The sequence below is a fragment of the Emydura macquarii genome, unplaced genomic scaffold, assembly GCF_026122565.2.
Source record: "Emydura macquarii macquarii isolate MOO-44397 ecotype Brisbane River unplaced genomic scaffold, CSIRO-AGI_Emac_v2 contig_3348, whole genome shotgun sequence".
NCBI lineage: Eukaryota > Metazoa > Chordata > Testudines > Chelidae > Emydura > Emydura macquarii.
In genome coordinates this window covers 1,311,071-1,337,836 of record NW_027133485.1, presented here as the reverse complement: position 1 = coordinate 1,337,836, position 26,766 = coordinate 1,311,071, and the positions used below count along the sequence as shown (strand labels likewise).

The 26,766-nt window shown below is 50.9% G+C and overlaps 1 protein-coding gene across 2 annotated transcripts; it reads right to left on the bottom strand.

Moving 5' to 3' along the window:
- Positions 1 to 3,182: 3,182 nt before the first annotated feature.
- Positions 3,183 to 20,633, bottom strand: RSPO1 (R-spondin 1). 2 transcript variants are annotated; one of them, XM_067533697.1, is made up of 6 exons: positions 20,540 to 20,633; positions 20,397 to 20,454; positions 9,727 to 9,914; positions 7,667 to 7,816; positions 5,508 to 5,696; positions 3,183 to 3,616 (listed from the first exon to the last, which is right to left on the bottom strand). In XM_067533697.1, the coding sequence occupies exons 1-6, from the start codon at positions 20,631 to 20,633 to the stop codon at positions 3,459 to 3,461; spliced, it is 837 nt and encodes a 278-aa protein (XP_067389798.1). In that variant the 3' UTR covers positions 3,183 to 3,458. The 2 variants fall into 2 exon arrangements, with proteins under 2 accessions (XP_067389798.1, XP_067389799.1); XM_067533698.1 differs by lacking the exon at positions 20,397 to 20,454 and having other exon boundaries at positions 9,727 to 9,918.
- Positions 20,634 to 26,766: the final 6,133 nt, after the last annotated feature.

Sequence of the window (26,766 nt, the reverse complement as noted above, 5' to 3'; positions counted from 1 at the left end):
ATCATTAATCTCCCTGGAATTGTGAAGAATAAACTGCTTCATGAGAGACTGTCCTTCTTTCTGTAAATATTTTTGAACCACTTGTTTGAGACACACCCTGATTTTGGTGAACAATACAATGAACAAAAATTATCACTACCACAGCCTGTTTTACAGGGATGTCATGTCGAGAACACAGCAGCAGATTTTGTGTTGTAAATGGAAAGAAAGCATTAACGTGCAACTGAATTGAGATGAATGAAACCCTCCTAACAAATTTCTGAATAGGGATCAGTCTCACTCAAAGCATTGCCTAGGTGTTTGAACCCAGGCTCCTCTTCTTGGAAACACATTGGCTAAAGACAAAATGGTTTTAAATCCCCAAACACAAACCAGGTATCTGGGGATGTGAATGAACATGTATAAAAGAGGGAAAATATCATGAACATTTTCAAAAAGTTTGGGGAAAAAAATTTCCTCTCAAAGTTTTCTAAAAGATTTGATATTTTAAAAAAAATCACATTTTTTACTGAAAATGTTCAAAATTAAATGTTTTTGTTTTGTGTTTTTTCCCTTGCTTCCACCATTTTGCTGCTGTAAAAGAAAAAAAAAGGGGGTGGAGGGGGGAGGGAGAGAAGAAAGGAAAAAATAAACCCAGAACATTTTTAAAAGGTAAGTCTTTTACAAAATTTTCAGTTTAAAGAAAAAGGCCATTTTCCTTTGAAAATTTTTAACTAGCTTTAAGTGGACCCAAAAAAACCCTCTCAGGTAGTAAAATTGCCTATACACGCCTCGTTTTAATGGGTTACCCCTCCCTGCACTAGCTGTGAAGCAGAAAAAGTTGAATGACATTTGTGTAGAAAGTCCTGAGTGTCAGACATCAAATTTGACAGGAAAAGCAGCCATTTAAGTCCTGCTTAAGATCTCAAAATAGGGAAGTGAAGTGTTGCCTAGACCATGTACTGGTCCACTGAAATAGCAAGTAACTGACAAACAAACAAACACGATTACAACAACAAAAAATCCAAGATGCTACAGCACCAAATGTACTTGGTTGATTTACCTGGTGTGTAGTTTAGTTTTTAAATATGGACGCCAGTATTTGCTATTCTGTACTGTAGGAAATTCTGTAACGTAACAGTAATATAAGACCTCACTAATGCCCTCTCTCTTCTCTTCAGTCTTTGCTGAGAAGTGGGTTGGGGCTCTCGGGATGGTGGTGGAAATTAGCAAAGTGCGACTCCTGAAAGGGTAACTGGCTATTGCTGCTGAACAGCTGGAGGGGAAAAGGTCCATGGCAGGTATTAAACCACAATACAAAAAGGCTACTTATCTCCCAGCTTGCTGAGACTAGAAAATAAAGTGAGATCCAGTCTTTCAACTGGGGAGGTCTCCTGCAGGATTCATCTAAACATGATCTATAAACAGTTGAAAAGATGAGTTTTGAGAACCTCTCTCTTGCTCTCTGCCTGGTATGCTGCTCGTTTATCATTGTGTTGAAGTGGAATCCCCTCTGAAAGATAGAACGCCTTCTTGTTTACTTAAATCTGAAGTGGATGATGGCCCCGAAGGCCTTGCTGTCAGCACGGCAGACACGGAGAGGTTGGTACTGCTCTGGAAATGGAACAACTATGCAGCTCCCACATGCTGCACCCCGCCAAAACTGCACCAGAGCCTCTGGGCCAAAAAAAGAGAATTCAATGAGCTTTTCCTAGAATTGCAACTGCATGAACTTTTATTTTCTGAAATACAACGAGCCCGGCTAGCCGGCAGGGCTGGCATGTGAGGAGATGCAGTCAGTCAGAGCAGGGGGCCATGTGTGACCTCTGAAGGAGTCAGCACATGAAGTGCCTGGCACAGCTCGCGCCGGTGCATGGCCCTCTGAGAAGCAGTGGTTGCTTTTGCACTCTGCCACAGCCATGAAGCAGAGCAGGAACAAAAGAGGTGTAATAATAATGGTAATAATCAAAAACCTGCTGCATGCTAGGGATCAGCTCACCCCAGGCCCATTGCTGGAGGGGCAGGACACTCACCCCAATCCTCCTCAGGGGCAGTACATCTTGCCCCTGACACTTCCCTGGGTGGGCATCACAGCTCGCCCCTGACACTTCCGTGGGAGGGAGGGCAGCTCGCCCATGACACCGCCCTGTCAGGCAGGGCAACTTGCCTGGGTCCATCCCTTGGGCGCAGTGATTTTGGCTGGATCTTAAGGCATGAAGAAGGCTCTACACCAAGGGATGCACACTTTGAAAGATAAGACTGAGTAACATGCAACCTCACTACAATGTGTTGGGTAAAATCCACCCCATGCAGTGGGGCTGCACAAAGCGGGTGTGCTGCTTCAGTCTCTTGGAAGCCCAGAGATGAATTTCACCCAGGGGATTAGATCTTTGCTAAGAAGTGGGGAGACCTAGTGAGTGCTGCTGCTAATTCTAAGCTGCCCCTACTGGTGACATGCAGAAGAATGGTTTTTCTAATGGATTTAAAGGCTCTGCACGTTCCCCACCCTGCAGACACTGAACTGCACATCTTTTCCCCATTAGGTTTGGGAGGAGTCTGCCCAAAGGGACCAGCACCTTCCTCAGTCAAGCACAGAAGCCATCAGCTGTGACTATCAGCAGAATCGCCATGTCAAACCAACCTGTGGTTTGCTGTAACCTCTAATTGTCTCAACTTGCTGCATGATGGGAAATTCCCGAGGGGGCTTATTGAACACAGATGGGGATTCTAAAAGTGAATATGACTGATTTGTGGCTAGGATGCAGCTGGCAACATTTTCTGAGATTTTCCTAAAGCTCTTATGAGTTTTCCTTCTGCAAGCAAGGCCCTGCCACATGGGACACCAGCCTCCTCAGGGACTGAGCCATGAACCACATACTCAGAAATTTGGTTGCCGTTTTGTTGCTGTTTTTTTTTTTAATTTGAAATAAATTTTTGAAGCCATTTCAGGGCAGATCCCTCTGACCGCTTCTCACAAAGGTTTAACATATATTCTCAATGATAAAGTCATACAGCTTAAAACACAAAACAAAGGAGGGAGGAATAGCAACAGGCCACCGTCTTTGCGTGATTCCAGATCCTGTGATTCAGAATAGTAGCAAGTCAGTTCTAGTCTCCAGCTGAAGCTGCATTATACTGGGATTTACATGGCTGACTTCTATTTGAGACCTTTAATCAGGAATATTTGCATCACTGCCCTCCACTCCGGTTCACACTCTTTCTCCCCAGCTGTCCACTGTAAAGTCCCTGGGATTTAAGCTTCATCTCTTATATTTTCTTAGTCCTCTTCTTAGAAGTTTGCGCTTTGCAGTCAGCTGATGTGTATGGGTGTGATCTCTGCCAGTCTGTGTGCGTGGTTTCTGTGTCTGTCTGTCTGTCTTTCTGAATGTGTCTGTTGTGTAGCAGTGCTCCAGTTCAATAAAGCTTTCATATACATAGCAGCAATGAACTCTTGCCATCATGTGACTGTAAAGGGGCAGCTATTGGGCAGGGCTAGCAGGAGTCATGGGGGCCAGAGTTGCTCTCTGCTGGCCTTTCCTTTTCTTGGTGCCAGATTTGGCATCTTTGGTGTCTTTACGGTTTCTGTTTCCATTTCTGTTATCTTGCTTTTCTTGCTCTTCTTTTCTCTTCCTTTTTCCTGAAACGAAGCAAAGGATCAACACCGAGACTAGCGACTGGAATACTGACTGGACACGGAGCTGAGTGCTGCACTGCCCAGTGACGGCTGGCAGGCTGGCCTGGATGGCTAGTGTGCCCTGCCTTTGCTTACTGGCTGGTGAGCACTGCCAGGGCTCAGGGACTGGCTGGCTCACTAACTTTACTTGGAGTACTGTAGGAAGATGCTTCTCTGCCCGTGACGTAGTGCCACAGCTATGATCACAGAGTCACTGATGATCCTCCCCGGAGTAAAGGAGAGGGTCTGCTGGCAGGCTGTTTTCTGTAAGGATCCAGGGCTCCCACACCTGCTCAACAACTGGTCACGTTTTCTGACCATCCAGGGATGCTGCAGAGCCTGTGTTTGTCCAGCTCTCTGCGGAGTTAGGATGGTAGAAGCGCAGTCCTATGTGTTCAGATATAATTACTGTGTTCACAGAAGGGGTGAGATGACTGAAATTTGAATTTGGTTTTGTAATTTTCCTTCACTGTCAGGGCATTCAGAGCCGGCATTTTCCTGGTGTTACAGGCCGGACTCCTTAGCATGACTGGAAACTAGAGTCTGGGCCTTTGAGAGCCACTAAACTCAACATCTTCTTGTTCCCCTCTGCTCCTTATTGTCTTCTGCCTGCACTGTTAGATGCTACCCAGAACTGGGCTCCCCAAGAGCAGCCAGCACAACTGCAGTCCTAATTCAGCCACAAGGGGGATAAGCAACCCCCAGCCTCCCCAATACCACAAGTCTGTGAACAGGATTTTTAAGTGATGGAAGGAGATAGCCTCACGTTCAGAGAAAGGGAATCCATGGGGAACAGCAAAGAGAACACAGCCCAAGCCATAGAATTCTGCACAGGGGCCAGAGAGGAAGAATACCCCAACCATCGCATCAGAAGTTGGCTGCAATCCGCACCCCTTTGCTGGTCTGTCTTGGTGTGTTCTCTTGCTCCAGCGAAGGAGCTAATGGAATAACAATGCCCAGGCACAGCAGACACAGCAAGCTGTGTCCAGGGACAACTTTTTAAGCTTAATCCTATTAGAAACTAACCACTCAGTAGCTCGTTCTGTTTTTACAGCCAGGTGTTCTTTCTAGCCCTCGTGTTGCACACTGGCCCTGAACGGGTTTTGGCAGGGCTGCCTTCCTACGAAAGACAACCTGGAAATATTCTGTGACGAGCAAGGCAAGACACTCAGCACCTCATGAAGTTAGATGTGAACAGCTGTGACATGTTTCCTATGTCGGTTCATGCCATGGCAGGGGGAGTCAGGCCGCACAGATCTGTCTGTCCTGTGGGGGTGCAGCACAAAGCAGGGCCTGTCTGGAGGCTGTAAGGCCCAGCAGGTCTCAACCCCAGACCTACAGAGCTGCTGGGCAGCTGGCATCTTCACGCTGCCACTCAACAGCTGCTATAACCAACTTATGCGCCACAGCCCATGGCCCGCTGCGGACAAAGACTACAGGAAGTCCCACCTCAAGGAGTCTGACAGGCGGCAGCCTCATGGCACCTGATTGGCTCCCCGCCCTATATAAACCCCAGGAGTGTTCCAGGAAGTCCAGGCAATAGCATGGTTCTCCGGTAACTGCCAGGACCATTCCTGCTCCTGAATGCCTGGCTTTGACCTCGACTTGATTTGGATTTCGTCTCCTGACTCGGATTCCGACCCTTGGTATCAGCCCTGACCTGGAACCTGACTACGAACTCCTCCATTACTCTCAGCCCCAGGTTTGCCCCTGATCTGACCCTTGGCCTCACCTGGCCTTGTCAGGATCCTGACAGGGTTTTGTTTGTTACTACCTGCAGTTAAACTAAATGTTTATGCCAAGCAAATAAAATGGTTCCCCAAAGAGAGGGTGAAATGCACTGGCATCAGCTCACCTTCAGGGCATTGGTTCTTCTGCACTGTGCATCTCCGGGCCTCTGTGGTAGCAGGACACACGGACACATCTCCAGAGGGAGCCTGCAGAACCTTCCTCGATCGCTCTTCATTACCCTTCCTGAAGCCACACAGCTTCCTTTTCTTGGCGCACGGGCCCCAGGGACCCCACTCACTCATTTCACATTGTGCTGCCAGACAACAAGAGAGTCAGGTAGAAACTCTTCTTTTCCCAGGGCCCCACATACATCCCTGGAGTCCTCCCCTCCCACCGGCCGCCTGCTCCTGCCAGCATCCAAGACAGATCTGTGTCTTCCCCAGAGCTTCCTACATTTGAGATCCCATTTCTGTGGGTGGTGAGGTGCAATACACCCAGACACCCCACCCCAGCCAGAGCTCTGGGGCGGAGCCTTTGGCGTTATTCAGACACCTAAACGAAGAGGGAAAATCTATTGTGAAGGGAATTGTCTGGGCCTTCTGAGAGACACTGGGGTCCAAACGTCCGGTCGGGTACCACAAAGGGTTGTGCTAAGCAAGGGCACCTTTTAGCAGGTCAGTGTGTCTGGTGAGAAGGCTCTGATTGCACCTGGCCCCAGCCAGAGGGTCAGTTCCTCACTCCCTAGAAGGACAGCGATCCCCATGGCTAGGGTCTCTGCTCCTACAGTGGAGAAGGTCCCAGAGGGACAGCCGGGGAATGGGAAGCTTCACTTTAAACATGCTGAACCTGCACCCAATCCGTGCAGAGCGCATCCCATCTGCCTCTCCTAGAGCCAGTCACCACTGTCCCCTCTGGCTTTTGATACTCGCTCTTGTCTCCTGGACTGATGTGGACATGCAAGTGCTTTCCCTGCTGGCCACCCCGCCACGGGTCACTACAGACCTGCTTCCTCGCAGACATGCAGCTGGGCGTGTCTGCGCTTTCTGAACCATCCCCATGTATGTCTGCCTAAGACAACGAACGCCGTAATCCCAGGGCTGTGGCCTGGATTCTGCCGCACGCTGCACACCTCCCGAACGGCCCTCTCATCCCGCCAGCTCCCCACGTCCCACACAAACACGGCACTTCCTCGGTTCCACCACAGAAAGTTATTTACGTTAGCAATAAAGACTGGTGAGACTGAGGTCACAGGAAGACCCATTGACACGAAGGGAAGGGAGCCTGCCTGGATAATTTGTGTGTGTGCTCATCTGTGGTCTTTGTCACACACTGCAGCCTTGGCTGGGTGAGCGGTGTGCTCACCCCTCACTTCCTTGTTCATACCCTGGAGTCCATCATTTAGATTGTGAGCTCTCCACTGCAGGTGTTTTCTGAGAAGCAGCGACCAAGCAATAAATAGGGCCAATGTGCTGTAGTATCCCAGAGGCTTTGCACTCCGCCAGAGGGCCAAGTATCTGTCTGTACTTTCACTAGCTTTGTCTCCAGCAGGGTTTATTGGCATCTTCCAAACCACAGCTACGCTTTAAAGTAGCCGACGTGGAAAACCCATCACGCATTTTGCAACTAAAAATTAAGTTGCCAAGGGCAGAAAGCTTCCTGCAAAGTTCAGACCCTGACTGTTTGCTGTTGTTCTTTGTTTGCAGATGCAAATATGCAGCCGCTGAAGAACAAATGAATATGCAGATTCTTGTTTGCCTGGCGTTGCACAGCACAGCAGGGATGCGGGTAGCAGGGTCCAAGCGCATGTCTTACAGGGAAACCTTGTCTCCAGGCAGGAAAGGTCACCTATAAGCTCTGTGTTTCCTGGAAGGAAAGACTGGAGCGCCCACAGATTTACTGCGGTATTCTCGGCGGAAAGAGAAAGCTTTTCAACCACGGCAGCTTTCATTTCTTGGATGTTGCTGAAGGCTTCTGGTACACCCAGGTCAGCGGCATCTGCTGTGTAAATGAATGGGCTAGACCGCAGCAGCTGAGCTGCTAATTGTCACATTTACATACAGGAAGAGCGTACTTGCTGGGCTGGCCCACTCCTGCACCCCAGCATGTCCCTGCTGCTAATGGGACGCCACTGAAATGCAGCAGGTGCGATGGAGCAGCAGCCGTGAAAGCAGGTAAGTCTTAACAAGCTGCTCCATGCAGACAGGCAGCACAAAGCTGAGCCTGCAGAATGCTACACGAGCGGGCAGACAAATAAAGAACTACAACAGCTTTAATGCCACTTACCAGGACTGCTGCACTCCATGGTGCCATTGGCAGCAGAGTAACCGTCTGGGCAGGTGGAATAACATCTCCCTTTGTGCAAGTACAAACCTTCCTTACATTTTGTGCAAAAGTTTCGGCTGAAACAGGCCTCACAGTTCTCAATTTTGCATTCTGGGGAGGAAAAAGGAAAAAAACAGCCACTTTCTTTGAATTGTACCCTCAGGGCCAAAATCAGCAGATACATGGATATGATAGAAAAGCAACACCTGGCAGGCCTTTATCTGAAGAAAGTGGAAAGTGTGAATTGCAGTCAAGTTACGTTTCAAGGCAGAGAATAGACACCATCTGCTAGAGAGGGTTAAGGAAGAATGGAGCTGTGCAAAGGGGTGGACTAGATGACCCACTAGAGCACCCTCCCGGCCCCACGGAATCTGCAAAAAGCCATGTCTCTGAACATTGTCTGGTTGTGCTACCAAGAAGAAAACTGGTTTCCTTCTGCCGTTGCCCCTTCTTGCAAGATAGAGCCACTCTGTGAGGTTAGCACATAATCAGCATCATCCGCCCGTGCCGGGTTATATCTTCGCAATATGATTGCAAGAGGCCTGGACTCATGTTCAGTTTGACAGACAATCACCCAAAATGGAAGAATGCAAGGAGTTAAGTCCAATTTCTGTCACTCCTTATGCAGCTGTAGTGTGGACTACAGAAGTGCCAGGTTCTATGGAGCTGCTAATGAAATGACCCCAGGATTGTTCGTAGGTCCAACTCACTTACTGGTGTTTCAGTTGGCCCAGCCTCTTGCAATGGAAGACTGGCAGACCCAGGCCAAAGACCTGATTCACTGGATTTCCATTTCATTATGGATGGGCAGAGGAAGGAACCGGCATCAGTTCCCCAGATGCTGCACAAGACCCCGGAAGTAAGAGCGTTCCCACCTTGAGACCCCACATCGCCAGGTGGGTACGCACGTCGGCAGCTATACCAGGATTACCTTGTGGGGATAGCTACGACATCAGCATGTTAACATCACTTCGACCCAGTGGGTAACCCAGACTTGACCATTCGCGCAGCAACACAAGAAGTGTCCAGATTAGTGTCCATCTCTAATTCTTTCTGGTGGGCAATTCACCCTTCCCCCGGCTTCCTCATGCCCATCTTAGAAAGACCCATGATAGCAAACTGACCCTTACTGATGGGCCCATGAGGACATTTGGTTTCTGTCACTGTCTGAGGCGCTCAGTGCGTGTAAGTGCATTTCGTTCCCAAAGCACATGGAGCCCGATGTCCAGCGGGTGTCACTGCGGGTAGCTCCACTGACGTTTACAGAGTTGCACCAATTTACAGTAGCTCCAAGCCACATTTCTGCACCTCCCACCTGATCTCTGCACTCGCCTGTTCATAACAGGAGTGACTGCAATCAGCGCCTCGCGTCGGTCCTTCGGGACCCTGACCAAAGGCAGACGCCAAAAGGCAAGTCAGACGCCGCGTGGAGGGGCTGGTGTCCAAACTAACAGCTGCCTAATAAGCTTTTCAGACCGTTATCAAGACAGCGTCCCCTGATTTCTCTCTCTCTGTAGGACAATCTGTGTGTGCTCTTCCCAGCCTGGCTGAATTCACTTCTTTGCTTCTACTGCCCTTGGCTTGGCAGGAGCCATTAGGTAGCACGGGGAGCGCACACGCTGCTGCTTCTTAATCTGTTCCAAATAGTCCCCTATGGACGTTGCATTTGTGGGTGGAAACACAGCCATGTCTGCAGGGGAGAGAATCACATTCCCATCTCGGGTCCAAACCGGGGTAAATCTCTCTCCTGCTCTGAAGTCGCTCAGCAGCAAAAGCCTTGTGTGCCCAGTGGTGCCTCAGACAATTGGCTTCACAATGGGATCCCTTTATGTGGGGTGTTCTCTGGGGTAGTCACTTTCCCTCTCTGTGCCTTAGTTTCCCCATCCATATAATAGGGATATTACCACCTAGTTGTCTCCCTGGGCAGGTGAGGGTTAATTCACTGCAAGCCTGGGATGAGAGCACCGGTAACTGCAGAGGATTATTTTGTAGCTGTCTCCCTCCCAGGCCCTGGCACTTACTGATGCACTTGTTCATGTCTGGATTGCGAACACCGAAGTACCCCAGCGGGCAGGATGGCAGGCAGACCCCGATCTGCCGGATGTCGTTCCTCTCCAGGAGTATGAAGAGTTTGGGGGAACATTTCAGGCATCCGTTGAACTCTGAGCACAGATCACAGCCTTTCGCACAGCCCTGACTCAACTCGGTACTGACTGGAAAGGCAAGAGAGAGACCCACAGATTAATACTCACACCACCGCAGAGCAGAGCTGGCTTGTTACACAGCAGCTTGTTACACACCCACTGTCACGCTGCTTTAGATCTGCTATTCAGGCTTCTAGAACATGCTCATCTGGTTAGTGGCCACGTGTCTGCAAGACACAATCCTCCCCCCTCCTCCATTTGGGCCCCCTTTGGCAGCCTCGGCAGAGTCCCTGGGCTGGACTGGCAAGCAGACTGAGCTCTCCCCAGGTCAGCTCTCCTCTGGCCAGGCTGGGGATGGGACATGCTGGCAAAGGATAGCACCTGTAGGGAACCACCCTTCTAAAGATGAGCAGAGGCCATTGCCTTTCAGGGCAGCCAGCCGGCGTGGGATTCCTACAGGGAGGTTTGGTACAGGGGCCGATAACGGAAGTGTCAACATCAGCTGAAAAGTGTTTGGGAATTCTTTGCAAGAAAAACGATCCAGAGTCAAAATAGATTAAATGGCTCAGTTCTGAGATAATCTGGTTGCTCAAATCCTGACCTCCCGGCCCTCATTTCCAGGCCCCCTTTTGTCCCTTTCTCCTATTTCCCCTCACTTCACCCTTTTCTCTGAGGGGCAGCAGTCCAGGGGCGGCTCCAGAATGAGCATTGCAGACTGGAGTGTTTCCTAGCTTCCGCGCTAGATCTGCCCAGTCTCTGTGGCAAGGCACACGGCAGAGTTACTGGCTGTGACGACGCAGCATGGACGGAGTCTTGGAGTTATCAGAGAGGGGAGATTAATTAAAGCCTTTTCGATGAGTGTTACTGAGCGAACACAGTCTGTCTTCTGCCTGGTGAAACCTGCCTTGTCTCAGCTTGTCAAAACACAACCTTTCACCCCCAAAGCCAGCCTCTACCAGAGCGGCTGCTCTGTGGCCAAATGCAACCTCATAACACTGAGACTGTAATCTGAAACGTGCAACCCGTCACGAATGTGGTCAGGATTCAGTGTTAAACTTCCCATGGAGAACAGAGGGTGGGACACTCTGGGAAACAAGAGAAGCCCCTGAAATGAGGGAATCAGGCTGTGCCCTACTGTCCCCTCTTACCTGATGTTTTTGCTAAGCAGACGTCAGTGTTGCTCAGACAGGGATGGGGTGGGGAGGGTGGAGTGTGAGCACTGACACATGCCAGGCGATATACTGGTTTAGGTACATACCCCTGGAGAACCCTGGTTCAAAGCTCAGCTCAAATCCCTGCTGGAGATCAGTTGGGTCCCCCTCACCTCACAGGTCATGTGTCCATAGGACAAAGCCACTGGCTAAGGTGGCTGTTTCTGTTGCCGAGGAGAATCAGGCCTCGGACTAGCAAAGGCTGCGGCAGATCGGGCTGCTGGCGGAAGAGCAGAGCTGGGGGGGGTGGAGGTGGGGGCTGGGTTTGAACAGCAGAGGACGCTGCAGCTCACCATGGTACCTCAGCAGAGCTGTACTGGGAAAGCTGGGACAACGTCTGCCTTAGCTCTTCTCCTCGGTCTCCTCCCTGGTGTAGCTTTCCTTTTCAAATTCTCCCCAGGATCCCCTTGTCCCTGGGACTGACTCTGAACGGGCTTTGTGCTACAGCACGCTCAGAGGTACAAGGCATCCTTCCTGCCAGCGACGCGAGCCAGCTCGAGTTGGCTTCAGAAGAACATTTGACATTTCGGATTCCAAAAGCCCCTGTGACCGGAGAGCTCAGCGTCTCTTGCCAGCAAGCAGCCTTTTGCCTGTGGGGCTAATAGCTCATCATCGTCCCCGGGAGATGGCACTTACAGTACTGCTGGTTTATTGCTGTGGGGAAATGCTCCGGAGCCCTGGCACTTAGGTGAAAACTGACCTTTGCTAGCCAATCAGCAGCATCATGGAAACAAGTCCATTTCCCAGGAGGGCTGCCATTAACATCTGATGCAGTGAATGAGCTCACATCCCCACTTAAACGCTGCCCAGGGAAATGAGTCAAGCGCAGATAAATAATTGAGTGGTCCTGTGGCCAATGCACATCTGATCCTGACGCCCCTTCCAAGCCTGGCCTACATCTTCCTCCATGGGACACAAGCATCTGTCCAGGGTAGTGAGATTTAGCAAGCTTCTTGAGCGAACACTGCCCAGCAGTCTCAGGGTCCCAGCTGCCATGGTCAGTACTGGCCTTCACATGAGCTACTGTGAGAAAAAAATATTTGGCCTTGAAAAGGTAACGTTTGCAAAACTCCTCTGTGTCCAACTTGCTGCATGAGAGAAAGAGACCGCAAGGATTCCCCGTTCTTGTCCGTTATTCCTCCCCATCCTTCCAACCAAGGAGAGCTGCATGCACAGCTCACACCAGAGCCTATCCCATGATCCTCCAGAACAGGCACCCAGACACGACATTACTGAGTGCTCGATAAATAGCTGGGTTAGATATTCAGAGCGACGAGTTCTCTCATTCCCTGCCCCTTTGCCCTGGCTGAGAAGGCTAGAAGAGATGACCAAGGAGCAAGTGATTTGAACTTGCAGCCCTCTCTTGCACAACCACTATTCTCAGCCTCGTTTCAGCTGCAACTGCAGCAATATCTGGGGCTTGTGCGATTGCTCAATAGCCAGAGGAGATGGTATCTCGCACTCTGGTTTGGATGGTTCTGATGCATAGTTGGATGGATTCACACGCCAAGATCTCCTGGGGTGGGAAAGGGGGAGGGGCGTCATACACCTGGGCTGGTTGGTTGGGTTTCTTTGAGCATGGAGACAAACAACATGAAAACAACAACGGCAAGTTGGGCCAGTGGCAAAAACCTGTAATAAACCCTGAATCAACCCCCCGGCTCCCTCAGCAAAGCGCTTCCACCAATCCCTCCCAGCGACTCCATCTCCCACTCAGAAATAACGCCTGGACTGGTTACCACTGCTGGAGCATCTCTGCGGGTCCTGAAGTGGGCCGGGACCACCTGCCTGCAGCGGGCTGAAGTGGAGAGGGTCACATGCCTCCCTCAGCTTATTGCCTGGCTCCTGGAGCAGCTCAATCAGCCCAGAGTCACCCACCCTCATCCGCCTGGAGCCATGGCCTTACGGGCACATGGCCAGGTCAGCAGAGGACCATACTCCCTGGTGAGCAGGGTCCTGCCCCAGATAAGCTGGGCTCACATGTCCACAGACTCCAAAAGGGGAAACTCTGAGGAGTCAAGAAGAAGAGAAATCATCCGAATACTTCTCCACTTTGCTTGGATCTGGTTTGGGTCTCAGGCCCTCTTTTTATGTCAGTTACATCAGGTGACCCGAGAGATTTTTCTGCCCCCCAAACTGAAACTGGTTCTCAGGCCCTAACCTCAGACCAAGAAAACACGTCCAGTTTCATGTCTGAGCACTTTCTGCTTCTCATTATCATACAAAACTCTGTTTTGTTTTGAAACCAACAACATTCTTTGCAGGCCAGAATGCAGGTTATTGTTATTAGTTAATTATGCAAGCATTGTCTTTGTTTATAGAAAGTCTACATCTTTTTTTTATTTTAAATACTGCATTTATTATACCTCAAAAGCACGCACTGGAACGACAGAATCTTTAAATTCCAGGCTAGTAACTGAGCGGCAAGGACTTGGATTCGCAAAGGAAAAGAAAACCTCATTCTTGTTCCCAGAGCAATTTGCAAACCCCACAGATCACTTCAGTAACTCTTGTGCTCTGCCTTATCAGAACCATGCAGCTGCTGATCGGATCTGCTCCGTTTGGGATATGGAGGCTGTTCTGAGCACAGAAAATAAAACAGAAATCGGAGTAGATTCCTGTTTCAACAGAACAAATTCTAATTATTGGTCAGGACTGGATTCTCACCAGCTCTGGGGCTTGACCGCCCCCCTCCTTAGGGCCAACTTCCCCCTTGGATTCATGCAGGTCCTCCCAGGAGCTGAACGGGGGAGGGCATGGAGGCAGACTCTGACCCTTACCTGCAGAGAAGGAATGCAGCTGATTTCACCCTGGGAGGCTGCCACGCTCAGGCAGGACAGGGAAGCACTTTGGAATGGTTTGTGAAACCATTTCCCTGTGTTTGGAGCAGCTCTGCTCATTTGTAGAGGGGGGCTGTGCTGATGGGCAGGGCTCCCGTTAACCAGGGAGACACCTGCCCTTGAATCCCTGCTGCACCACCCACCCTCTGAGCAAAGAGCCCCCTGCCTTGCTGCTCTGATCTTGCTCTGGAGTGCGGTCACAGGGACTGCAGCCCCAGCTTTCCTCTCGCCCCCAGTGCCCTGAACATGCCGCATGCTCGTTTCACGGCCCTCTTGGAACCATCCGGATGCCGCGGTTTTTATCCCCAAGTCTTGTTTGATCAGAGCCGGGCTCACTATCAACACGTGTCCCCACTTCGCCTAGCGCCCAGCACGGGGAATCACCCGCTACGTTCACACCAAACGTAGCACCCGCGGAACCACCACAGAGGGGACACCCCCCGCTCCAGCCACTCCCAGTTGATGCTAACCAGCCCTATGCTGCACAGACAGACGGCTTCAGTGCGGAGCTGGGGCGCGGGGCATCTCACCCAGGGGATTTTCCACGGGGGTCTGGTCAGTGGATAACAGAGCTGCTTAAATGAGGGGGGGGTGACAGCCCTTCTGTAGCCACCCAGCCAGCAGCACTGCAAGCTTGCCCCCACCACACAGCCACTTCCCCTGGGCCTCAGCCCTCGCCAGCAGAGACGCCTCTGGGGGCTAGAGGAGGTTCCATTTCTGTCTCCATTATTGCTATTTATTATAGCACCTCGAACCCTCAGCCAATGTCGGGCCCCGCTGTGCTAGGGCTTTGCTCCCAATGGCCTGGGACCCCGCCCCGAGGAGCTTACATGCTAAACAGACAAACAGGCCCCGGGTCGGGGGCAAGAAGCACGGAGGGTTGCAGAGTGACTTGCTCACTGTCCCCCAGCAGGTTCATTTCAGACTGGCAACAAAGGTGCACCGTGCCAGGACGGTGTCTGTGCCCACGAGGAAAAGGACTCAGCTCAGCTCATTGCAGAGGTCACCAAATGCTTGTTAGATGGCGGCCGCTGCTGACCCAGGCCTGGGCTGGACTGGGTGACCTTGGGGTGGGAGGTCATGCACCCCACCCCCGAGCTACCTTCCCTGACTCGGCCATTCAAGCCACAAGTTTTGCAGAGTTCCACCCAGGTCTCAAACATTTCATTTGACTGTGAACATGGCATAACCGCTGGGTGAAAACATCCCGTTCCAGGCTACAGCCAGGCTGCTACACAAGGGCTTGTACATCCTGCACTAGTGAAGAACCAACCACTACCAGTTACAAGCCAGTGATCACCTGACCAGCAGCTCTGTACCAGGGACAAATCTATTTCCTGCTCTGGAGTATATTGCCAGCCAGAGCAGGCTGAGGGTTTAGTGCACAACTCGGTGCGGGGTCACGGGGGCGTGGCATGTCCCTGTCATTTCTCCCAACTCTTTTGGTCACTGGGTTTCAGTGCCTTGCCTATCCCATGCAGTGCATCCAAGGTCTCTGGAACGGGGTGTCAGGCTGTAGGCAGTGTAGAGCTAATCTCCCGACTCAGCCTCGTAACCAGGATCTGCCGGGAGTAACTAATTAGCTCACAAAGAGAAAGTTCAGAGAAGGGCAACAGAACTGGCTAGGGGCATGGCGCAGTCTGGGACTGTTTAGCTTAGACAAGAGGTGGCTAAGGGGGGATGATGAAGGTCTATCAAGTCATGACTGGTGTGGAGAAAGCCAAGCAGGACATGTTATTCACCCTGTCACATAGCACAAGAACTGGGGTTTAAAGGAAGTTACTTCATTGCACAGTGCAGTCACTCTGTTGCCAGGGAATGCTGTGAATGTCAAAACTAGAACTTGGTTAAAAAAGAACTGGGTAAGTTCATGGAGATAGGTCCATCAGTGGCTATTAGCCAACACGGTCAGGGGTGCAACCCCACGCTCTGGGTGTCCCTACGCCTCTGACTGCTAGAAGCTGGGACTGGACAGCAATGGATGGATCACTCGATAATTGCCTTGTTCTGTTCATTCCCTTCGAAGCACCTGGCACCGGCCCCTGTTAGAAGACAGGCTACTGGGCTAGATGGACCATTGGTCTGGCCCAGCTTGGCCATTCCTCCATTCTGTTCTGACTTGGGAAGGGTTCTGTACATTCCTGCCTCAACGAGCTGTTTCTTAAAGACACAGTGAGTGTCTGGAGGGAGGAGGTGAGTTGAGTCGGGATAGCACATCCCTTCTGTGCTGTTAGGAACGGTATGGGGACACGCCACTGACAGCAAAAATCTCTTGTTAGCTGCCATGCTGGGCTCCGGAGCGGCGCTGTAGCCGGTTCCCCAGGAAGAGGCTCTCCTTATGTCAGGTGAGAGTATGTGACCAGTCTGAGGAAGCAAGGGGCACCCTGGGTGCTGGCTCTGGAGGCTCAGTCCCGAGGACAGGACCCACCCAGAAAGCTGAATCCCAGCACCTGTTCTCTGGCTGCAACACCCTGTGTGCTGCCCAGCCGGGGATGTTTCATGAGGCTCAATCTATATGTTTCCCCAGCTGATCCCCTGGATTAGCAGCTGAAAAGGGGAGCTAATTCCTGTCTTGGCTGGCAGCATGGCAACCCTGAAGCCCTTCCTGAGAGATTACAGCTTGCATTCAGCCAGATCTCACTCATGCAAGAGAGGGACTGACACGCTGAGCTCCAGCCGGCTCTGCTCCCATGGCCACTGAGTATCAGGCTCTCTGTAACAGTGAGATCATTATCCTGCCCCATCCCTTCTTGGAGGGGGAAATGCTACTTATGCCAGAACACGACAGGTGTAGAGGAGCACACAGTTGGGACAGAGACATTCCTTAGTGGAGGAGGTATTAAAGGGGACGCTCTATATCCTAGTAAAGAGGAGAAGATATAAGCTGATAAAGTGCAGGTAGAAAATGAAGAGAAACAGTCAGCCGAAAAAGAGTCCCCATTCAATTACATCTCATGGAGGCAAATAACTAAATATTGGCAAAAGTGTGTGGATACAAATGCAAGAAATCTAAATAGTAAGATGGATGAATTTGAGTGCCTGGTGTTAAATGAGGATACTGCTGTAACTGGCATCACAGAAACGTGGTGGAAAGATGCTAATCAGTGGGACATGGTAATACCAGAGTATAAAATACGCAGGAATGACAGAGTAGGTCGTGCTGGTGGGGGTGTGGCATGTATGTGAAGGAAAGCATGGAATCAAATATAGTAAAACAAATTAATCAAACTCTACCACGGAATCTCTGTGGATAGAAATTCTGCACTTGATTAATGAGAGTATAGCAGTAGGAATGTATTACTGATGACCTGACCAAGATGGTGATTGTGAAATGCCCAGGGAGATTAGAGAGGCTACAAAAACAGAAAACACAATAATAATGGGGGATGTAAACTATTCCATATTGTCTGAGTACATGTCACCTCAGGACAGGATGCAAAGATAAAATTTCTAGACACCATTAAACAATTGCTTCTTGGAGCAGCGACTCCTGGAACCCACAAGGGGAGAGGCAATTCTTGATTTAGTCCAAAGTGGTGCACAGGATCTGGTCCAAGAAGTGAATATAGGTGAACTGCTCGGTAATAGCGACCATAATGTAATGACATTTATCATCCTTGTAGGGGGGGAAATACCCCAAAACACCCCATCACGGTGGCATTTAATTTAAAAAAAGGGAAGTACACAAAAATGAAGAGACTAGTTAAACGGAAATTGAAAGGAACCGTCACAAGAATGAAATGCCTGCAAGCTGCATGGAAACTTTTAAAAAACACCTTAATAGAGGCTCAAACTAAATGTATACCCCAAATAAAAAAAAAAAAAAAGGACCAAAAAATGCCACCATAGCTAAACATCAGAGTCAAAGAGGTGATTAGAGACAAAAAGACATCTTTTAAAAACTGGACATCAAATCCTTCCGAGGAAAATAGAAAGGAACTTAAACTCTGGCAAGTCAAGTGCAGAAGTATAATCAGGCAGGCCAAGAAAGAATTTTATGAGCAACTAGCAAAAGACACAAAAACTAACAGCAAAATATTTTTAAGTACATCAGAAACAGAAAGCCTGACAAACAATCAGTGGGGCCACTGAACAATCCAGGTGCTAAAGGAGCACTCAAGGAAGACAAGGCCAATACAGAGAAGCTACATGAATTCTTTGCATTGGTCTTCACTGCAGAGAATGTGTGGGAAATTCCTATATCTGAGCCATTCTTTCTAGGTGACACATCTGAAGACCTGTCCAGGACTTAAGTGTCAATAGAGGAGGTTTTGGAACAAATTGATAAATTAAACAGTAATAAATCACCAGGACCAGATGGTCTCCACCCAAGAGTTTTGAAGGAACTCATATGAGAAATTGCAGAACTACTAACTGTGGTATGTAACCTATCGCTTAAATCAGCTGGTTTAGGGAGAGGGAATCAAGAAGGCTAATGGAATATTGGGCTGCATTAGGAGGGGCATTGCCAGCAGGTCACGGGAAGTGATTATTCCCCTCTATTCGGCATTGGTGAGGCCGCATTTAGAATACTGTGTCCAGTTTTGGGCCCCCCACTACAAAAAAGATGTGGACAATTTGGAGAGAGTGCAGCGGAGGGCAACCAAAATGATTAGGGGGCTGGAGCACAGGACTTATGAGGAGAGGCTGAGGGAACTGGGCTTGTTTAGTCTGCAAAAGAGAAGAGTGAGGGGGGATTTGATAGCGGCTTAACTACCTGAAAGGGGGTTCCAGGGAGGATGGGGCTAGGCTGTTCTCGGTGGTGGCAGATGACAGAACAAGGAGCAACGGTCTCAAGTTGCAGGGGGAGGTCTAGGTTGGACATTAGGAAAAAGTTTTTTACTAGGAGGGTGGTGAAGCATTGGAATGGGTTACCTAGGGAGGTGGTGGAATCTCCATCCTTACAGGTTTTAAGCTGAGGCTTGACAAAGCCCTGGTTGGGATGATATAGCTGAGGTTAGTCCTGCTTTGAGCAGGGGGTTGGACTAGATGACCTCCTGAGGTCCCTTCCAACTCTAATATTCTATGATTCTATGATTCTATAAGTTATAACATTAACCATGAGAGCACATCTTCTCAGTAGCAAGCTGGCTACTGCAGGCAGCCCTTAGGGCTCACAGACACAGAGATTGGACTAGTTCAATTTAAAAGCCAGGGTAGTTAAACTGGTGCAAAGCCCTATGGGGACACTCCTAGATCGGTTTAAAACTGGATATAGCAGTTGACTTGCACTGCACATTCACTGATGCAGCTAAAGTGATCTAAGAATGTCCACATGCAAAGCTGCACCCATGTAACTAAACCAGTTTCAAATACACAGCAAGTTAAACTGGAGCAACTCTGTGCATAGAGCAGGCCGTAAAGTAATAAGCCACTTCAGCTAAATTAAACAGTAGCCACATTCCTTGCAGATGCTGACTTGCACCAAAATAATGAACTGGGTTTTGAGTTATTGTTTCCATGCAAGTTTGTGTGCAGACCAGTCAACGGGGCTCAGCTGTTAAACCTCCCTACCCACCCCTCAGGAAGCAGGGCAATTACTGCTGAATCCTGCTGGCATGTGGGCCCAATTAGCTTTAACCAGGCTATAAAGATGGGGGAGGCAGAGCTGGCTGGGTTTGAAAGGAGCAGGGGGGTTTTGTGGGAAAGGCAGAGGGTGATGGGGACTCTTCCCTGGGGAGCTGCTGGTCAGGCAGGAAGTGCAGGCTGAACTGTGTGCTGTTATTCTTGTGAGTTACTGCTCCTGGGCAGTCTGGGGGCTAGCTGAGGTTGTGGGCACAGCTAACGATGGGGCAGGGGCATGTGGCCTGTTCAGAACTACTATAGCTGATGCTAGAGGACAGAACTCCCTTCGTCCGTTTCCTCGCTGCACTGGGTGCATTTTCCTGACTTTGTGTACGCTCAGGGTCACCTGCAGTCCCTGTGGCTGTTCTTTTCCTGCCTCCCCCTGTGCCCCTGACCTTGCCTGTAGCCTGCTGACCCTGGGGCAAGGAAAGGGGTGCAGCTAGCACAGGCTCTTGCTGGCCCTGCCTTTCCCAGTCCCTGGCCCAGAAGCTGCAGGTCACTTAATGGAAATCTCGAACCAGCCTGCAGCTCATTACAAACTCAGCCCCGCCGCACTAGAGGAAGAAGGGAGCCCAGGAGGTCTTCCTGGAGGTTGGGGTGCAGTTTTGTGGGGACATAAGCTCACCCTGTTTCTGCAGAGTCAGGCTGGCTGAGGGAGGGGGAAGGCTGGAGGAACCAGAAGGGTTGGGAAGCTGTCAGTCCTGCTGGTAGAAAAAGCTGGGCCCAGAGGAAACAAGCTGGTGATACTCAGAGATATTCCCTGTCTGACAGCCAGAGAACAGCACTTAGCCAGCCAGCCAGACTCCTCCTCGGATCTGTTAGGCGCTGACCTGACTAGGCAGAAACAGACCCAGCCTCTGCCCTGAGGAGCTTACAAAATCAGTAACTGAGCCAGATGTCAGACATTCGCTTATGCACTAGCTACCACCACTTTCGCTGAGCCAGCTTTTCCCTGAACAACCTCTGCCCCTGCCCTGCCCTGCCCGTGTCTGGCAGAAACAGGGGCGTGTTCTGTTCAGACATTTACATTCAGCATCACAAGGGAGTCGGAGAAGAGAAGCATTTCATACATACTTCGTCTTTGTCTCTTGCCCTTCACCGCCTTGCTGCTGCCTGTTAGATCCATCAAGCTTAGAAAAACCACCACCAGAACCAGTCCAAGCTGCATAGTAACTTCCCAGTGCCTAGAATGCAGGGTGAGTAGAAGAGTCCGTTTCACAGCGTGGCGTCTGCGTCTGCGTCTGCTAGTGCGTCTTGGGCTGGATCAGAACTGAAAGTCTGTACACGATGCCTGGTACAGGACCATTGCCGCAAACCATAATATCAGCCACAGAAAGCTTAGGTAGCAGGTAACATGAGTCTACCTTCAACCCCATAAGGAGCACAGGAGCCTGGATCTAGTCCCATCTGGGGGCTTGCACTCCGTCAGCGTTAGCTGCTTGTTGCTTCCAAGCACACACGCACAAACTGTAAGGGAAAAGGAACAGATTAACCTCATGGAATAATAATGGTTATTTTACATCTTCTGCATAAACTGCTCAGCGGGACACTGCAAGAATTAACATAAAAGCCGCAGAATGAAGGAGCAGGCAGGGAGGAATAGCAGCCTGACAGAGCCTCATAGAGCACTGGAAGGGCAGAAAGGGGGACCCAGGCGGCAGATCTGCATGGAGCAGATTGAGCAGTAAAATGACTTCACAGACATATCCACTAGTTCCTGTTTGCTTAAAAACAAATAGCAATCGATTTCCTTGGCGAAAGTGAACACGACTGAGTGTAGTTTTTCTATTTAATAAAGGATGTCATATTTCTGGCTAGAATTTATTTAAAATACTGCCAATCCCTGTCACTGCTCGTCTGATAGCTACCAGCGTGTAGATGAGGCTCTTGTAGGCTGTCAGGTTGAGATGTCTCCAGTCAAGCAGGCCTCATTGAATGTCTAATGACTTAATGTGGGCAAGTGGCCATTAATGTAATCATAAACATTTCACGCTGTGTGTAGGGACGTTGCTGCTCATCTTCCCTCACATGGATGAGGTCAGACTGTCCCTAGAGCTGCTCAAACCTCGGAGTTTCTTTTCCACCAGAAATGACAACAGTTTGAAACGTCTATTGATCCCATGGCAAAACCAAAAGTCACAATTCCCTGCACAACAAAATTAAAAAAAAAAACCCTAGAAATAGCAAAATGGCTCCGACATTTTTCAGTCGGCTCCGCTTGGGAGGAGGTTTGGGTCCAACGTTTTCCCAGCTTCAAACACTGTCTGTAGCTGCAGAGCATCTATCTCCAGAGCCAGTCTGAAGTCACTGAGAAACACACCAGCCCCTGCGGAGGAGTTGTCATTTTAGGGCTACCTCACGCTTCCGCTCTGCTGCCACTGCAGATTCAGCCAGCAGAGGAAACCCCAGTTAATGAACAAAGCCTATTCTCATGGCTGTGCTGACATCACCACAACGAGCTGTGATGTACCAACCAGGGAGGATGCAAAGCTGAGGAATATATTAATCCTTGTATTACAGTGATGCTCAAAAATGTACCAGGCCCCCTTGTGCTACTGTTACACACACACACATTGTAACACACACACAAGGACCGTGCAGCCTAAATAGACACGGCAGATTAACCCTGTTTTGCAGTTGGGGAATTGAGGCACAGAGCGATTATGTGACTTGCCCGAGATCACCCAGGGATCTGTGACAGACCTCAGAAATTACCCCTGATCTCCTTGGTCCTGGACCAGTGCCTTAACCACAAGACACTCTTCCACTCTAGTAATACTGATCTGCCCCAGAGGGGATTAATTCATCCATATTTGTAAAGCTATTTGGAACATGGGAATTGCCAGACTGGATCAGACCTAGGGTCCATCTAGGCCCCATGTCCTGCCTCTGAGAGTGGCCAACGCCAGCTGCTTCAGAGGAAGGGGTAAGAAATCTTGCAGTAGCAGGTGTGGGATAATTTGCTCTCATAAAGGTTTCATCCTGACCCCCAATAGTTAGGGATTGGTTTAAGCCCTGAAGCATGAAGTTTTATTGCCCTTCCAATACCCTTCTTTCAGCCTTAACTATAACAACTCTGGATATTCCTGTCCTCCATAAAATGCTTAACTGCCTGATGAGTCTTGCTAAGTTCCTGGTCTCAATGACATCCAGTGGCAGTGAGTTTCACAGTCTAACTGAAGATCTTGATGACCCTTGAACAAAAGATGTTGGAAAAGAACAACCTAGTTTTATTACAAAACCAGTTTCCTTCCTGCGCTAGCATGACACTGCTCAGACTGAGCAGTGACGGACAAAAGAGAAGCTTCAGGATATGAGATGTGATCAACAGCTACAGAGCTTGCAAACCAGCCTGGCAACCGTGCAGAATTGGAGGCTTGGCCTGGACTCCAGACACGTGCCCGCTGCCCAGACGGTGCTGCCAAGGGAACAATGTGCTGCTTCCCTTTGGAACTGACCGAGGAGGTGATTTTTCTGTGTACTGTGCGTCTGGGAGGAAGCGAGACGTCCCGGCTAAATAGAAAGCTCTGACACAGCTCTTCTGTATGCAGCTGGCCATGCAAAGCCACAGCAACTGCTGCCATTGTGTGGGAATAAAGGGGCCAACGTTCACGCTGCGAGGTCAAATGAAACAGAAAATGACTGTAATCCCTCTACAGTAACTCGGCATCACCAGTGCTCCAAAGGCCACTCTGGATGGGGCTGGACCTCTGCAGAGGCTGTGAGAAGACCCCGCACATCTGTGGCACTGCTGGAAAGGGGCTTGGGCTGATTCGAAAACGCCAGGAGCTTGGCATGGAAAGGGTCCCTCCCTCCCCACCGTGCCAGGGTCTCTCACCCACTGAGGGGAATGGGGCTATGCGCCGAGTTTATACAGGAGGAGCCTGGTGCTTGGCTGATGTAAATCGGTGGAGCCAGGGCCATTTGCACCAGCTGAGGATCTGGCCCTAGGCCTCCAAAGTGAATCTGCAAACAGTTCGAGCCGATCTCAGCTGTGCAGCAATCGGCCGGTGCCTCCTGCAGTTCAGCACAGCATCCTCTCCCTCCCTCACAGGCCAGCGCGGCGCAGCCAGGGGCTGTTTAAGTGCTCAGACTTTGGCTTTAGACCAGCACTTGCAAACACAGCCTCGAATCCAGGGGTTCTCACACTTGTTTTTGCTGGGACCCCCTTTGAAAATATTTCTGGCTATGCAACCCCCCCAGAAAATGACGATTCCCCCATGCCATGCCATGCCATGCCATGCCATGCCATGCCACCCCTTCCCCCGGGTCATGCCACCCTTACTTCTGCGCTGCTGCTGGGGGTGGCGCTGCCTTCAGAGTTTCCGGCCAGCAGCCGCTGCTCTGCGGCCACCCAGCTCTGAAGGGCTCTGGCTGTCGGCCAGGCTCAGGGCTGACAGCCGCAGCCCCGGCATAATAACCGCGACCCCCCAATAATAACCTCATGACCCCCTGAGGAGTCCCGACCCCCAGTTTGAGAACCCCTGCTCCATTCCCACTAGCATGCAGGTGCCAACCAGCCAGAGCCGGCCAGGAGAAGAGGGCTGGACAGATCTTTCAAACACGTGCAGGAATAGGGGTGGAGGGGTCGCCTCTCTGGTTCCCCACCCCAATGACTTCTCCTGGGAACCTGTCCTGGCTTGGAGACACCATTGGCTGATGAAGAGACTTCTGCATATTGTGGTGGTCGTTCCTGCTACTGCCCCCGGCCTCTCACTAAGGTCTCCACAGCACCACACCACAGGAGCCAAGAGCTGCGAGAAACTGTACGTCCACTGCACCCCCCTGGGCGTTAAAACAACTGCTTTCAAATAGTGCTCCGTGTGGAATCCCTCTCCTGGCTTTGGCGTGCAGAGACAGCCACTGGAATTGATGGCCAGTCCAGCCCCCGTGCATTTCCAGCTGTCCCAGCCCAGGCACCGAGGCTTCCAGCCGCAATCCTGAGAGCTGAGCCAACGCCCACTGCAGTCAGTGGAAGCCTCTCAGACCCTGAGAGAAGCATTTTGGACCCTTTGAGGCCCTTTACCTGCCTCTCACTCACTGTTGCTTGACTGCCTCCCGCTGGAAGGAGCAGACGCAGTCTAAGGTAGCAGCGGCGGGTGAGAATGCGCCTCAGGACCAATGCTGGGGAATATCCAACTCCACGGTTGAACACAGGCCCCAGGGCCCAGAGAAATCCTGGGCTAGCTGCTCTGGGAACTCAGCAGGAGAGTAAGGAAAGAGGGGTCTGGCGATGGCCAGGATGGGGGAGAGTCCCTGTGGGCAGAGGGCCAGTGCAGGGCCACCTCTGAATGGGCCAGAGGAAATCTGCACTGAGTTGGAGTTGGGAAAGTCTGCCCCTCCCCTGCTCTCCTAGTGTAACAACCTCCAGCACCGGTTGGCATCAGGATTTGAACCCAGCACCAAACTAAAGGCCTCTACTACTTGAGCTGAAGGAGTAAGTCCTTTAGCTGGTAGCAGTAGTAGGCTATTATCCTTCTATGGCCCAGCCACTAGAGGGGGACGTGACCCATATATTGCCCATGTGTTGCGACAGCACATCTCCGATTGTGCTGTTTATGCTAAAATGGAAGGCTGAGGGCTGCTTTGGTTGAGGCCTGTGAACTATTTCTCACACTCCATCCCCCTAGCCCCGTGACTTTGAACTCCACCACGTCCTGCTACGGCCCCCCTGAAAGCTGCCAGGGCAGGAGCACGGCGCTCCCCATGTGCTTGTTGTTCAGGCCCCACAGCATCATCCAGGGGATTTTCAAATAAATAGTTTGTCACTTGTGTAAACACCAACTCGTGCTGGGCTGCGCTGGGCTGCGCAGGCTGTTTGCCGCAAGCTGCTCTATAAACATTGTCACGTGCCTCACTTAGACGGGTAGGAGAGTTTACCCAAGTGGCGATGTGTGCAGGGGAGGACGGTCCGGGGGGTGGGCAGCTGTAGCTTCTTCCCCCTACCCCTGACTGACACACAGGGAGGGAGGGTTTGCATGGCTACGTGGCACATTTTGCAGAGGGGGTTTGTGACCGAGTTTGGGCCTTATGCAACAAAGAGCGTGTCAGACACCCCGTCCCAAACTGCAATCACCTGCCCAGCTGCCGAGCGTAAGCAGCAGCCAGCCACTGCTAGCACCTGCAGCCGGCGGTTCCCACGCCCAGAGCTTCGGACTGGTCCGAGCGTTGACTATCATGTTACTCCGTGAGGGCCACGCAAGACTCGCGGAGCTCATCGGAGGGGCAGAGTCGACCTGGATTTGGGTTCACCTGGTGTCGCGCCTCCCCGGCCTCTGCTCTCACCAGAGAGTCACCACAATCCCCTGAGGCGCCGTAGGAGGGAGGCAGGGTTAGCAACGCAGCAGGAAGAATTCTCCTCGAAACAAGCGTCTGGGGCTCCACGACAGCAGCAGGATCCCCCCTGCCACAGGCAGCTCCTCCACCCGCGACATGGCTCCAGAGAGGGGGGCGCAGCCTTCTCTGGCTGCCCACTGCGGGGTTTGCACTGGAGCAACAGGCAGCCTGACTCTTATCACAGCCCAGACAATACTGACTCCTGCGCAGGGCAGCAGCAGGACAATAGTGCCTGACGGTTACCACGGTGACTAAAGTTAGATGGTGGCTTTAGCAGCAGGAACCATCTTTGCTCCAGTTCCTCGACATCTGCCCTGGCTTCCAGCTGCAATTCTGCATGTTGCCTTTGATCTAGAGAGCCTGGCATGGCTTGGGACCTGGACGTGAAGCCCGCCAGTCTCCCCGTGTGCACCCTGCTGCGGAGGAGTTTCTGGTAACATCTGCAGGCCAGAGCCGGGGAATTCCCAGATAGGGGCGAGGGCTGGACTCTGGGATGCACTTCCCTTGCTGCTCCAACAGACTCTGCAATTCAGGAGGAAGGTGAAATGTAGTTTCCAAAACCCACCCTCAGACTAGGCCTGGGCAGAGGATTTGCAGCAAATAGGCATGTCCTGCCTCCTTCCAGACCTGCAAATGGGATTTGATTCTCCCAGAGGAATTCCTGGTGCAAAATCAGCCTCCGAATGATTTCTGCAGCCCATTCTCGGCCTGTAGCACTCTCACGAGCCATTCATGGCAAGTGTTCAGTATTCGAAATTCCAGTGGCATTCCTTCTGATTGGACATAGACGTCACATGGTAGCTTTCCCTTTGCTGATCATAGCAGAAAGGGGGATGTGAATGGATGGGGCAGGAGGACCTGTTTCCAGCTCTTCCTCCCAATCTCAGGCCAGGAAACATGATTCTTCAAGCTCTTGAAGACATCAGTCAGGCTCAGATTGCTGCAAACTATTCCCAGTCTAAATA

What these genes read in the sequence shown, in the direction of transcription:
- RSPO1 (XM_067533697.1), bottom strand. Translation starts at nt 20,633, where the DNA reads ATGCAGCTTGGACTGGTTCTGGTGGTGGTTTTTCTAAGCTTGATGGAT. An exon ending in GGGCAAGAGACAAAGACGAA is followed by an intron (nt 20,455 to 20,539) that starts GTATGTATGAAA and finishes TGTTTCTGCCAG; the next exon opens with ACACGGGCAGGGCAGGGCAG. An exon ending in GAAAAGCTGGCTCAGCGAAA is followed by an intron (nt 9,915 to 20,396) that starts GTGGTGGTAGCT and finishes CTTTCCAGTCAG; the next exon opens with TACCGAGTTGAGTCAGGGCT.